The following is a 15,534-nucleotide window of genomic DNA, read 5'->3' on the forward strand; positions in this document are numbered from 1 at the left end:
TTGATAGCGGGCACATTCAGGAAATACAGTTAAGTAGAAACCTCCTCTCTGGAATATCCATCCACACTTGCTCTTCTCTACTCCATTATTCTCCTTGCACCATCGGAGTCATTTTTTAATAAATTACAAACATGGACGTGAGTGTAAGTCCCGCCGCCAAGAAGCACCCACGTATTTTTACTTAGAATCTTCCAAATGCTTCCCGTTTCCCTCAGGATAACGTCCAAAATCTTTCATGCGGTTTACAAGGCCTCCATGGCATAGGCCCTGCCTAACTCCCCAGCCTCAGCCCGGCAGCTCTCCTCCTTGGTCTTTACACTCATTGGGAAGCTGAGTGGCACCGTGGTTGAGAACTAAGTTCTGAAGTCACACCTCCTGGATAGGAATTCTGGCATCACCTACTTACTAAGTGACCTGGGCAAGTTACATAAATTTTTTGTGACTTAGGAACTAATATTTACTGCATAGGGTTATTGTGAAAATTAAAGGACCGAACACTATGAAGGAGAGACGATGCCTAGGACACAGTAAGAACTAACATTTATTATTATTATAGTTGCTATCACACTCCATCTATACCAGCATCCCTCCAACTCCTGGAAACTTCTCATGCCTTAAGGCCTTTGCATAAGCTTTCCTCAGTTTATTCTTCTGGTAACTGTTTAATCATTTACCACCATTTTGCAATATGTCAGACATGTAATTACTTGTTTCCATATCCATCTCTCCATGAAGGCAGGGACCGTGTCTTACTTATCTACCAATGTAACCACACTGCCTAACACAGTGCTTTGGTGCCAAAAACCATTCATTTATTGAATAAATGAATGAGTTAAGAACAGAAAAAGTTCATATATACTTAGTACAAATTAAGAAGAACTAAAATCTCTTTACCATCTCAAGCTGTAGGTGTTCAAGACCTCAATGCCTTCACTTTCTGGACCTCGTATTGTACCTGGGTGGTTGCTAGGCCATATGCCACGTCTAAGCAGAAAAAGGCAATTCCCCTCAGCTCTGGAAGCATCTCCAGAACATGAAAAGAGGAACAAAAAATGCTTCTGTGTGAATTAGAAAAAGACGTCCCATTCTTCTAGGCAGACAGAGTTCTGTGGACATTTAAGTTACATCTAAATTTCTTCTACTATAAATGACACTGAAATTCTGTCAATAATCCTTAATTATTTGCTTAGGTTAAATACCCAGAAATGTTTGTTTGTTTTTGCTGGGGAAGATTCACCCTAAGCTAACATCTGTGGCCAATCTTCCTCCTTTTTCTTTCTTCCCCTCCCCCCAAAAAGCTCCAGTACATAGTTGTGTATAGTTGCAAATTCTTCTGGCCCTTCTATGTGAGCCACCACCACAGCATAGCTACTGAAGACAAATGGCGTGGTTCTGCGCCTGGGAATCGAACGCAGGCTGCTGGAGCAGAGTGTGCCAAATTTTAACCACTAGGCTATCAGGGCTGGCTCTTTATGGCTCTTACAATTGCTGCTAAATTCCACTCTGGGAAAATTCCACCTTTTTATATTCCCATCAGCAGCTTTTGAATGCTTATTCCTTTACTCTTATCAACACTGCACGGTCTCACTTAATTTTTTATCACTGTTAATTTTATGGTCATGGAAATGGTGTCTCATTGACTTCATTTCCAGTTTTTAAGTTACAGTAATGTTAAAATTGTTTTTTCATGTTCTTCAGCCTGTTAAAAAAAAGTTAGGGTGTCTCTATTTTTCTTATTGTTTTGTAAACACTCTTAAGGTGTTAAAGACATGAATTTTTGTTACTCATACAATTTGCCAACCACTTATTCCACCCTTCCTGGTTTTTCCTCTCTCATAATTTTACTTACATTGTGTTTTGATACACAGAAGTTTTAGCTTTAACTGTACAAACATTCTGTTGTTTTTCTTTTTTTGAGGAAGATTAACCCTGAGCTAATATCTGCCAATCCTCCTCTTTTTGCTGAGGAAGACTGGCCCTGAGCTAACATCCACGCCCATCTTCCTCTACTTTATACATGGCATGCCTACCACAGCATGGCTTTTGCCAAGCAGTGCCATGTCTGCACCCAGGATCCGAACTGGCAAACCCGGGCCGCTGAGAAGTGGAATGTGTGAACTTAACTGCTGCGCCATTGGGCCTGCCCCACATTCTGTGTTTTTAATTCATGACACTGCCATCACGTTTCAAAAGGCCTTCTTTGTCCTAAGGCTTATCACTTTTTTCCCAACCCTTAGCCCCATCTGGAACTTTTTTGGTACGAGGTTGAAGAAGGAATCTAACTTCATTTTTCTCTCCTTTTCCATTTACATATAGTCTTAGAAGAGCAGTGTCATCCACTATGATTCAGATTAAACCTGCTAACTCTGGCTTCTATCCTACTTTGCTACTGAAATGGTAGAAAGGTCCTCAGAGAACTTTTGAGTGCATAACCTTGTCAGGCCTCAAATTCTCACTTCTACTCACTCTGACATCGAGGCACTTCCACCCTGCTGGAAGTGGCTGCCTTCATGGTTTTCTGATATCCATTAATCCCTGTCCTCCTGCTTCCGCTTCCTCTTCCTCGATCTCTTTCCCCGGCTCTATGAATTCCATATTGGTGCTCTCCTTCGCTACCGGCAGTCTTCCCACGAGCTACCTTTCGGTGAGCTCTTCCACTGAAATGGCTTCAAGAAGCACTTCATCTTTAGCTCCAAGCCTCAACTCTCTACTTATTGCCAGCCTAGATGTCTTACAATGACCTCAAAGTTAGCACATCCAAGCAACTCAATGCCTTGCCATTCCAGTGTATTTTTCCTCCTGTAATTCCTATCTTCCAATGGTGGCATCAGCATCTGTCCAAATACCTGAGTTAGAAACCTGAGTCACTTTCCACTATTCACCATACCAAGTCCTATAAATTTTATCTTTGAATAATCTTCACTCCCTGTTTTACTTTCCTAGTCAGAATGCTAATCATCTCTTGCCTGGACTAATGTAACAGTATCTTAACTCATCTATCCAACTCTGATCACCTGTCCCCTCCCCACACAATTCATCCTCCTACTGCCACCAGAATTCTTTCTCTAAGATCATCCGATAGTATGGTAGTTGCTGTTCTGTTGCTATTACTCTATCATCAGGATAAACTCTAACGTCTTTATCATGGCACTAGAGTTCCTCACAATTTAACTGCAACTTTCCTTTCTACCCTATCTTTTGAGAAGCCCCAATGGTATCCTGGGTCAAGTGCCCTAGTTCTCAACCAGGGTCGATTTTGCCCCCAGGCAGTGTCTGGAGACATTTCTGCTTGTTATAACTGGAGGGGGAGGGATGGTATAAGCTACTAGTATCCAGTGTGTATAGGCCAGAGATACTACTACACATCTTAAACAATTATTTGGCCCAAAACTGTCAATAGTGCTGAGGTTGAGAGACTCCAGTGTAGTGAAACAAAACTTTCTATGGTTCACTGAGACATTATAACTCCCACTGTCTTACATTATAACTGTATTTACATGGTTCTTCATACCTATACTGTCTTCCGTCATTCCTATATCTGGCAAATTTTTTCAAAGACAGTCTCCCACGTCACATTTTTAAATTCTCCAATATCACATTCTCCAGAGCTTTTATCAACTCTATGGTCAGAGAATCACTCCCTCCTCTGGACTCTAAAAATATATTGTATTTATCACCCAATCATAGCAGCCACTTGAAAGAGTTCCCTGACATTTGTCAAAGTGTCCCTACCACCTAGAAGGTATCATGCAGGCCACAAATGTTTCCTAAATCATAAAAATATGCAAATATTACTGATGCTACTGGACTCTAGTTCCAATTTTTCTGGGGACCAATCTAGTAAAAAGTAATGAGAACTACAAAATTGTTCCTATTCTTTGGCCCATAATTTCATGTAGGGCAAGAGAGAGACAAAAAAAAAAAATTTTAATGAACAAAAGTATTTATAGACCTGAGACTTTATCCTCTTGCCAGTAAAAATAAGGCCCTGATGAGCAGAGTTGAGAGAAGACCTCACTAATCCCCAGGGCTCCTGAGGGTCTCGGGCCCGTGGCTGAAAGATGCCTTGGTGGTCACTGACCAGTACACATACCTGGCCTTAGGAAAACCCCATCTTGCTGCTGTGGCAATGGCCTTTGAATGACAACCCACTCCCCTCAAACAAGAGGGGGCAACTCCTTAAAATTATCACCATTTATAATAATAAAAAATATTAAAACATTAAATCTTCAACAAAGAAAATGTTTAAGCAACTATGGTAAAGATACATGATGGAATACTATATGAATATTTTAAATGACTAATATGTAGACAAAGTTAATACATGAAAATATTTATATGGAATGAAGTTTTGTAAATCAAGTACACAAAGCTTTTGTGAATACAGATTATAACTACATTAAAATGCACATATATATATTAAATTCCATTAGAAAATCTGGAATTTTGAAAACCTTTTTCATGTTCTTAGTTTTTTTAATTGCTTAAGTTCATAAAGAGCAATACTCAGAGGTTTCAGCACCCACCAATCAGTGACTCTGAATGACATATAGATATCCCAGAATAGAGTTTAGAAACTCAATCACTGTGCACCCACTACAAGAGCCAGAGAAGTGAGTTATTTGCTTGTTGTAGCAGGCAGAATTCTAAGATAACCCCTGTTTGACTCTCGCTTTCCCTGGAACCCATGAATATGACGGGATAGCACTCCAATGATTGTGTTACATTATTTAGCAAAATGGATCTTGCAGATCCTTGAGTAGTTGACTTTAATGTAATCAAAAGGCAGACTATTCTGGGTGGGCTTGACCTAATCAGATAAGTCCTTAACAGAAGTCAGAAAAATTCAAAGCTGCAGAGGTTTGCCTGTGAGCCTTGGACGAGTAAACTGATATGTTATGAGAGGATGTAGCCATGTAGCAGAGATTGGCCGGGTGGGGCTCTAGGAGTTGAGAGAAGTTTCTGGCCAACAGTTAGCAAAAAAAATGAGGACCTTAGTCACAAGGAAATGAACTCTGACAAGAACTAGTAAGCTTGAAAGAAGATCCTGCAGCACACATAGAATTGTAGAGATGTCGTGATGTCTGGGCTGTCACCTTGATTTCAGCCTTGTGAGATCCTGAGCAGAGGACCCATACTTTGACTCCTGATCCACAAAATTGTGATATAATAAACATGGGTGTTTGTGTGTGTGTGTGAGGAAGATTGGCCCTGAGCTAAGATCTGTGCCAATCTTCCTCTATTTTATTTTATGTGGGATGCTGCCACAGCATGGCTCGACAAGCAGTGCTAGGTCCGCACCCAGGATCTGAACCAGCAAACCCTGGGCCACTGAAGCGGAACACGCGAATGTAGCCACTACACCACCAGGCCGGTGCCATTATGGGTTGTTTTAAGTCACTCAGTTTTGTGGTAATTTGTTACACAGCAATAGAAAACTAACACTCTTATTTATAGAAAGCTGATTTAGTTTTCAATGATGAGTTTTAATCATTCAACAAATATTTTGTTCACAAATATTTACTGATCTCCTACCATGTGTCAGGCAGTATATAAACTGTGATATAACATTTTATAATAAACAAATCCAAATGATTTTCATTTTAACAAAATACTAAACTATACATATACCTAAAAAGCTTATGTCCAGAAGAAAACGTACAACTTAAATGTTACAAGAACTTCTAAAAAGACCATAACAGTCAGATATATTGACCATTCAGCCTAGTATTTTATCTTTGAAGGGTAGCCCAAATAACATCTCATAGAATAACAGGGATATTCTCCACCTAAGATTTCAGACTCATGAGCTTCCCTTAATATCCTATTATGATTCTGGCATTCACGAATTTATCATCTAAATCTACAGTTGACGTATTTATATTTTTAGGCTATATCACCTCTAAGGGTATCAACATCCATCAACTTAGAAAGATAGTATGTTCTTTAATTTTTTCTAAAACAATCATTTTCAGTCTTTATGAAGTACTCTCTAATTCTTTCCTCCTGTTTTTCCATAGATATATCTACTTTCCAGCCAATAAATGTAAATAAAATAAATTCTCTATTTAAAAGACACAAAGTTTACATTAGATATTTTTAAAAGCAGCTATATGTGGTTGGCAAGAGGCAGACATTAACATAAAGATGTAGGAAACGGAAAGTCAGTGGATGGAAAAAGCCCTATCAGTCATATCAAACTAAAGAAAGCTGGATGTACAATGTCAAACAACACAGACTAAGCCAAAAAGTATGACTCATTATGTAGCTAAACCAGTTTTATATCTGTAAGCACATCACAAAGCCTCCAAATAAAACTGACAGAATATAAGAAGAAATAAGCAACTCACTATCAGAGTATCAGTTTTTAGTAACTGATAGATCAAGAAGACAAAAGCCAAAGAGAATACAGAATATTTGAAGAAAACAGCTTAAAATGTTGATTTCATGGACCAGCATACAGACTACATTGCATTAAACAACTGGATGCACCCAGAACGTTACATTTCTTCCATGTGCTGGGTCACAACACCAGCCTTAACAAGTTTCAAAAACTGTTTTCATGCAAACCTCCACTTCTAACCATGATGCAGTTAAGACTGAAAAAGCACTCCATTTTCTCACAACTCTTCCAGAGAACAGAAAAGGAAATAAGTCCTGTTTCATTTCATGAGGCTAGTATAACCATGGTTCCAAAACAGTAGAGGATGGTAAGAAAAAAAAGTACAAAGCAATCTTACTCAAAGCTAGGATCAAAAATCCTAAAATTTTATTAAAAATAAAAATATCAGAAAACTGAATCTAGTATTATATAAAAAAGATATATATGTATAACCTATCATGACTAAGTAGGACTTACTCTAGAAATCCAAGGTTGATTTAGTATTAGAAAATTGATTAATATAAGGTACATCAAAAAATTAAAGAAAAAAAAGTATGATCTCAATAGGCATAGAAAAATTAACATCAATTTGTGATTTTTTTAAATTAGGAAACTAGAATTATAAGAGAATTTCCTAAACCTGATAAAGAGCACTGACAAAATGAAACTTTACAGAAGCATCATAATTAACTGAGATATGTTGACATCTTCACTTTAAGAGCAGGAGACAAAACAGGAATGCTTGTTATCTCTGGTGATCCCAGCCAGAAAGCAGGACGGGGAAAAAGATGTCGCAGGCTGAAGGGCAGGCAGGTGTGTACAGAGGGATGAGCCGGGCAGATTCTTGGGGAGCCATTCTAACGCGGTACCAAAACAGTGCCAGGGTGCTAAAACATAACTGAGAATGTATCCAGAAGGAAAATCAATGACATATTTATTAGAATTCTTCTCAGTGAGATTACAGCATATAGGTTGGAGAAATACTTAAACCACCTGGAACTGAAAGTAGAACCCTGGGGGACCTGGATGAGAAACACAGATGGTCACTAAACTGCTTTCTAATGAGAGTGGGACACCATAACTACAAGCACCGTGTTCTGCCAAGAGAGGTATGCAAATGCGAAGCCAGGGGTAGAAGAGAGGCTGAGCTAATACCAATAACAAACTCAATTCTCTCTCATTTCCAAATGTAGTGCTTGGTACCTTCTCTGGATAAATGTTTAATCCTGAGTGCAAATGGTGAGCCGGCCCAGGGGCACTCACGTGTTCTGGTGTGGTTTCTGTGAACCGCAGAGCTATGAGAAAGCAGGACTTAGAGACTGCTGGGGAAGGTGACGCTAGCAGGTGGGAACAGCTGACAAGATGACAAGTGTCAAGACAAGAACCTGATTTAGGAAGATCACTCTACAAATCACATGAAGGGTGAACTGGAATGGAAAAGAGGACAGTGAGGAGGCTGTGCTAGAACAAAGCTGAACCAGGACAAAAGACGGACAGGGATGGAACAAACAATATTATGGCTTTTAAATTGTCTTTGCTTTTATTTTATTCACAACTCTTTGATTTATAACATTTTTATTATATTCTATTCTTAGTCTTTTCTTTTCCAGGCTAAACAATACTATTTTCATAGGGAATTTAAAAATTATTTTAGATGTCACTATCTAGGACTTGTACAGTCTCTCTTTTTTAAATGGAGACGCAGTGGAGAGAATACTAAATCAATGTTTTGCAAAAGGACAGAGAACTTCTTTCGTTTCCTTTCCTGTATGGTGATGTTCTCCTTTGTTTTGCTTTTCCCCACAAAAGCACCATGGTCTGATGTTTTTGCTAGTAAATGTTTACCTGGTGAGATATAACAAACGTACTATGAAAAATTCAGCATCCGTGAAAGTTTTTTGATGATTTTTACTCTGAATATGTTACCTTCTCTGAGGCTCACCTACTTATACAAGGTTACCAAAAAGACAGTATCATTAAGACGTAACACAGGTGACAGGCTTAAAGAATTCTTGCCTCTTGATTGGCTGTATTCAGCTTGTCTTCCAGCTCTTCCTTCAGGTTTTCTAGCTCTTGTTGAAGCTGATTTTTATCCTCTTCCAGGCTTAGCTTCTCCTTTTTATATTGCTCCTCCAATTCCTTAGGAAAAGAAGTTTTAAAAAATTAACAAAATTGCAAATATTGTATACTTTGAAGCCTCCAAGAAAAAGACTATTCTGTCTTATATTTTGACACTTTGCTCTTCAAATTAGCCTTATCCTTAATTAATAATATCATAATATCAGAGTTAACGACAAATCTTATTAATCCTAGGGGCTGAGATTCTACCATTCTGAATCACTTATGATGTAGTGGATAAATTTCTTTAAGTAGTGAGAATATCTGACTGGTCTAGATCAAGCTGTAGTCAAAAAACAGAAATGTGTGATACAAATGATAAGTTGGTGAGGCAGAAAAAATTCTAACCATTTCTTGAATTCAGAATTCTTTTATATTTACATAAAAAAACAAAATCTGGTAAACTTCTGGAACTCAGTGGTCTAGCACTGGAATGTAGTCAAGAATTAACAAGTACAAAATTAAGGGATCTAAAGAGCAATACCAGTAAAATTGATACTTACTGTACACCTACTATTTGCCAGGTATGCTACTTAATACTTGGGATACAAGGGCAATAAGACATGGTGCCTGCCCTTAATAACCTCAGGGTATCAAGCAATTAAAGAACATGTGATGAAAATTAGACGTACATGGGGAGTACAGGAGTTGATGGATGAGGAGCTGGTAAGTTGTAGCTTGGTAGGTAAACCTTCACGGAGAAAGCAATTCCTGGGTACAGTTTGAAGGGGAACACCAGTAAGAATAGATGGTGAAGCTAGAGGGAAATACAACATTCTAGGCAGAAGAAAAAGCATGTGCAAAAAAACATGGAGGTACAAAAGAGCATGGCATGTTACAAGTAATTCAATCTTCTATAGTGTAAGGTGAGAAGAGTAATATACAGGGTTCTGTGTTGGGAGTCCCCAAGCCAAACTCCAGGTATGACGATTTTCTGGGATGACTCAAGGACTGAGCATACAGTTGTTCTCACAGTGATGACTTATTACAGCCACATAATCAGCACAATCAGCCAAGGGAAAAGGCGCATGGGGCCAAGTCTATAGGAAACCAGGCACGGGCTCCCAAGAGTCCTTTCACACAGGACTCTCCAGCAAGCTCTGACAACACATGTGAAATGCTGTCTACTAGGAAAGCTCATGAGAGACAGTGCGCAGATTTTTTAGTGGGGGCTGGTCATGCAGGTATCCCCTGACCAGCATTTACGAAAATTCCAGACTCGAAGAAGGAAAGCAGATGTTTAGCATAAACCATATTGTTTGCATAAACAGTTTAGGCACAGTGAGTCATTTTTATCATGGAATGGTGGGACCCCTCCTGAAATTCAGCTTGCCAGGTACCAGCCACGGGCCGACCTCGCACCAGCCCTTTCTAAGGATGGCGGTTTCAGGCCTGCTATGTTACCTCTTTTCTGCATGGATTCTCTGTGTATCCACTTTCAAATGGGGTGAGTGAACTAGAGTTACGAAGGAAAATATAACCCGTTTTGAATAACTAAGGAATAAGGAATGGAAAAGTCACCTTTAGCTAAATGTTAATGAATTTGACATTGAGAAAGACTATTCTGGAAAGAGGCTGGTTTTAGCCTGGGCTCAGACATAGCCAGACAAGAAGGAATGATGCAACAAGTGATAAACAAGTAACTCTGAGAGAAGAGGAGGGTGCAGATAAGAGGTTCTGACTATGTTCACATACAGGAAATTCATGTCATCTGTCATATGGCAACCATGTTTCAAAGAAAGATTGTAAGAAATGAAAGTGGCTTAAAGCAGATCTTTAGGTGGCTCAGAAACTGAAATTTAGTGGGTCAGGGGATGATTAGGAGGGAAGGAATGAGGCAAAAATTGTATTGATGAAAGATGCCTTGATTCTAGCACTTAGAGCTTTATACAGGGGAATAAAGAGAGGCAGAAGGCAGGACATCTGCAATTTAAATATTCCAATAAGAGAGGGGAAGGCTAAGGTGAAAAAGGGATGTAGAAATGATAAATAGCAAAAAATTGTTACAGAAGAAATTACTGAAGCAGCTACTATGAAATACTTTACTATAAGACCTGGAACACTTGGTACACACATCTAGAGTTGGTGTAAGCACATGCCACGTGTAATTAAAGCTGTACAAACTGGTCATGGAATACTGAGCAGGCACAGAAAAAATGACAACCACAATTTTGAGAAATAACATGCCATTAAGTTCGGTCTCTGGGTACGTAAACATACAATAGTAAGTTTAGATAGAAATAACATTCTCACAGCAAATTTTATTTGAATTTTTAATTAAGTAAGTTTAGGTACTGAATATTTTTTCCAACTAGTTGTATCGCAAAAAGAAGGGACACAGAGGCGGAAGATCTCAATTCACATCCTAACTCTTCTATCTACTAGGTTTGTGGCTCTGAGTAAATCCTTTAGGTTTATTAAACCTATTTCACCATCTATAGAATAAAAATGACCTTAATCACCAAGTCTTAGGTAACAAGGAATTTATAAGAAAGTTCTTAGTAAGCTGTAGAGTGCTATTATATAATAAACAAAGAACAACCATCATTAATACATGCCTACAGGATGTGGTGGTTAAACACCTTGAGGTGTGATAATCTGAGACCTGAGTTCAAGGCCTGACTGATTCTTACTAGTTGCATGTGCGTGCACAAGTGTTTAACTTCTCCTTGTCTCTAGCTCCCCTTAAGTAAAATGGGTCTAACAATCGAACCAATAGCTGTGTTGTCAGGATTAAACGAAAAAATAAATGTAAAACATCACTGCAGTGTCTGATGCACAGTAAGAAATACTAACAGCTAACAATTATTTATCACTATACGCTAGGACATGTCTGGGTTCTCAACACTTCATCTCACCTAACCCTCAAAGGAACTTTACAAGATGGATCCCATCTTCATCGTCAGGAGCGGAGCCTGAGGCATAGCTTTTGGGGGCCTAAGATTCAGCAGCTAGTAAGCAAAGAGCTCAGGGTAGGGCCCAGATCTGTCAGATACTTTGCTTTTTCTACTATGCAGTACTGTCTGTCATGTATTACTATTAGCAAGCTGATTACCTAGTTGAGGGAGAAAAACAAAACAAATCAAAAATCATTTTCCCTGGGAAGGAAACTGTCCACAGGAGGATGAGTGCTTCCCCTAGTGAGGCCTCCTGAGGAGCACACCCATGTTGTTGTCTCACAGGAGGCCACTTGAGATCAAGGGATTGTTTCCAGTATGGCTTATACAAAGGAGAAACGCCTGGTATCATTTAATAAACTACATCCCATATCAAAAACTTTTATGTATGTTACTCTTTGAACCATGATCTAAGGTGATTACAAGACAACAGTCACGGAAATGAAGCAACTCATTACTCCACAATATAGGTCGTGCTGGATCATTACAGAAACCCCACCAACGTACAATGCGATGCTAAGCTGAATTTTTACTCACCATTTGCAGTTTTTTCTTATCCTTAATTGCATTACTGTGGACAGCCTCAATCGCCATATGGTGCTTCCAAGCTAATTCTTCCAAAGTCTTAGAATGGGCCTCGTTTAATTGAGCCAACTCCCCTTCCAATCGATTTTGCAGGTTTTTTAGCTCCATCTCATAATATTCTTGCTGAGCCTTCTTTGCTTCATTTACTTTCTGAATTAAAACAAATAAAGGTCAATAATGGCACCTGCTTTTTTCATTACTGCTATTAGTATTTTGAATCCGCAGTAAATACATAAACTCGAATGAACTGAGTGCTATAGAATTTAGACTACGGAACATGAGAATACACCATTGGTGTTCTCAGAAAATGACAGGGTGGCAAAGGCAAAGTGCGTAATCTTAAAGCAAGTGATAAAACAGATTATGATTAAGATAGAACCAAGTATGAGTTAGCACATCTGTGAGCTTAAGGGAGAATGGCCTTCTGGACGTCAAAGGGGCACACAAAATGGCCGACCAGTTTACCCCGCAAATGGTAGGACTCCATACCATTTTACTGTGTGCCAATTAAAAGCTTTTTTAATATACACAGTCTAACGATGAAAACAACTCAAAAGAGAGTGGCAATATAATTTTATAAGTTCTATGAAAGGAGTGCATACAGGAAATGAGCCTAACCTGGAGTGGGTGAGAAAGGATGTGTGGGGGGTGTGTGTGTAAAAGAGGGGGGGAGAGAGATCAGGGAAGGCTTTCCAGAAGAGAAAATATCTGAGCTGCTGCTGATGACACATTCTCTCATTTAATTCTCACAAGCCCATCAGTAAATGAGGGATGAGAACATTTCAAACCTACATCTGATGTCAAAAGCCGCACTCATAACTATTTCCAGTATTTTGAAAGATGAGAGGTAGTTAACCAGACAGCGAAGTTTAGGCAGACAGGAAGTCCATGCAGCTAAGCAGTGTGGATAGAACACAAGATACAAGGCTGGGAGTGGTGAGGGGCGAGGCTCAGAAGTAGGCAGGAGTCAAATGATGAGAAGGGGTCTTTTATGGTAAGGACTCTGGATTTTATCCTGATGAGAATGAGAAATCATTGAAATTTAAGTAAATGAAACATTTTTAAAAACAATCATCTTGGCAGTAGGCCAGAGAGTTGACTGAAGGCAGGGAGAGCAGTTATGAAGTTGTGACTATAATCCAGGCACGAAATGACAGGTGCCTAAACCTAGGATCCAAGAATGGCTATGAAGAAGAGAGGATGGAATACAAATATATGAAGGGAGTAGAAAACCGATAGGACTTTGTAAGAGACAAGGGGGTTAAGGAAACAGAAACCAAGAATGACTCCCAGGCTTCCGATTTACCAAACTAGACAGACTGTAGTGCTATTGGTTGAAAAAAGGAGTAAAGGAAATACAGTGCTTTTGCGGGGAGAAAGTTCTAGTCATGCTGATTAGACACGTTTGTGAGAATGAGGTATCTACTGGGAGTTAGACACAAAGGACTCAAGTACAGGGAAAAGATTTGGCCTAGACCGGCAGATTTGGGAGCTATCACTGAATAAGTGACAGGTGATGTTACTGGAACGGATGAGCGTGTGGAACGAGATGAAAATGCTGGGGAACATCAATGGTGAGGGAACAGACGGAGGAGAGAAGCTCACAAACAAGACTGCAAGGCCAGGGAGACAGGAGGAAAACACGAGAGAACTGAAATACCAAAAGAGAGATGTTGTAAATCAGAGAGGAGTAAGTACCACAGGGAGACAAGATCCACCAAGTTCAGCAACCAGGATGCCACTGGAGGCTGAGGCAAACACTGATCCCGTGGAGTGGTGGTAAGAGAACCCAGACCGCACCTGGGTAAGGAGTGAATGGGAGGTGAGCAAGGGGCAAGGAGAACAGACATTTTTCAACAAGTTTGGTTGTTGAGGGAAGGAGAGAGAGTGTCCAAAACTCCCACTTAGTATTGCAGATATCTGAAAAATTGGAATAAATATTCAGCAATTATTCTACAAATGATATGTCTTATTTGATTAATCTAGAAATTCAGTATGTTGGTGTATGAATTTTCAGAGCTTGATGCTTGTCATCTTCTTCAGCTTTATAGAAATGTCCTAGGTGTATATGCAATAATACATTTATCAATAGAAAAACAAATATGAGTAACTAGAAATGTGCATTCCACTGAAATAAGAGTTTATTCAGTTTCTGGCTTGAGACAGGTTGAAATGTCTTAAATTTTTACGTCATAAATTGCTATTGAAAATATTTTGAACATATACACAATATGAGATAGTCTGGCTTTATACCTTTTTTCCTCAAAATAAAAACAAAAAATTACTAGACTTAAGAAATAGACTATTACTGTGCAACAGGAATAAACACTCTAAAGAAAATCTGATAAAGAGGAAAACTGAACTTGTGTTCCTTTCCTTTCTTGGTCGGGGCAGAGAAGGGGTCCTCCACTGCTTTTTACCTTCTCCAGTTCCAGAATCTGCTGCTTCTGCTCTTCATCCAGACTCTGAGTTTTGCTTTGCAAAAAAGCTCTTTCTTCTTCAAGCTGAGATAATCTCTCATTGGCCCTTGATTTTTCTGATTCTAGATCTTTAATTGTAACCTCCTGGGTCATTTGAGTTGCTTGAAGCATTCCAATATGACCTACTCCCCAAAAAGAAAACCCCTTCAATTTAAAATTTGTTGCATTGTGGTCTAAAACAGTTTATATTTTATGACACAATTGTACTTAATACCTCAGTAAAATAAATGGTCCGCATGTACAAATAGTTCTTTGGTTTCCCCACTGTATGAAACAGAAACATTCACCATGGAAATACTTCTTACCCAAGTAGAATAATTTAAATCAGAAGGAAGTCTATTTTCACCTTAATGATGTTGCTCCCTGAACCCAGGACCGTTACACTTTTTTTTTTAAAGATGCCAAGCTATACAGGTTGAAGTGGAAGCAACTCCTCAGGGTGTGGATAAAAGTCTTGGGCGTAAAACAAAGCAAGAGAGAACACACTGACTAATACTACGGTGCGAAAGTCAGTAATTTTTTCATTTCTAATCTCTCCTTTTTCAAATTCTCACATAAAGAGGAAGAATTCTGCATGCAGGGAGTAAAGATGGCAGGGAGCTGTTTGGTCAAAACAATTTATTTTAGACAAGAGATCTGATAAAGAACAAAGGTGGGGTAAGAGACAGATGACGGCAGGTTATGAAATAAGAAAATAAATGACAACAGCAAAAAGGGGGAGGGAGGATGAGAAGAGACAGAGAGATGAAAAGTGAATGTGAGAAAAAGGTCTCAGAAAGCGTGCGTTAGGGCAGCGGCTCTCAGAGCCCCCTGACCAGCGGCACCAGCAGCGCCTAGGAACTCTAGTTGGTCATGAAGTTGCCCTAGACCTACTGAAGCCGAAGCTCTTGGGCTGGGCCAGCATCCGTGGCTGCACAAGCCCTCCAGGTGATTCTCATACACGCTAAAGTAAAAAAACTACTGTTTTAGGGGACAGGTAATCTGGGATTCACTGGTGAGCCAAACAAATCAGATGACACCCTCAAAGAACTAGCTCAAATGGCTACACCTGGCACACTAAGCACTCAGGCAA

The 15,534-nt window shown here is 39.3% G+C and overlaps 1 protein-coding gene across 17 annotated transcripts in view; it reads right to left on the reverse strand.

Moving 5' to 3' along the window:
* The window catches only part of FAM184A (family with sequence similarity 184 member A), a 135,140-nt gene that overhangs the window by 57,979 nt on the left and 61,627 nt on the right, over positions 1 to 15,534 (reverse strand). For all 17 annotated transcript variants that reach the window (XR_011422634.1, XR_011422632.1, XR_011422638.1 and 14 more), the window contains exons 4-6: positions 14,403 to 14,584; positions 11,935 to 12,132; positions 8,399 to 8,521 (exon numbers count right to left, since the gene is read on the reverse strand). Coding sequence is in view for 9 of the 17 variants with exons in the window: in XM_023650989.2 (XP_023506757.2) it covers positions 8,399 to 8,521; positions 11,935 to 12,132; positions 14,403 to 14,584 (503 nt within the window). In the remaining 8 variants the exon portion in view is untranslated. The remainder of the gene's footprint in view (positions 1 to 8,398; positions 8,522 to 11,934; positions 12,133 to 14,402; positions 14,585 to 15,534) is intronic.

Source organism: Equus caballus, chromosome 10 (assembly GCF_041296265.1).
Source record: "Equus caballus isolate H_3958 breed thoroughbred chromosome 10, TB-T2T, whole genome shotgun sequence".
Classification (NCBI taxonomy): Eukaryota; Metazoa; Chordata; class Mammalia; order Perissodactyla; family Equidae; genus Equus; species Equus caballus.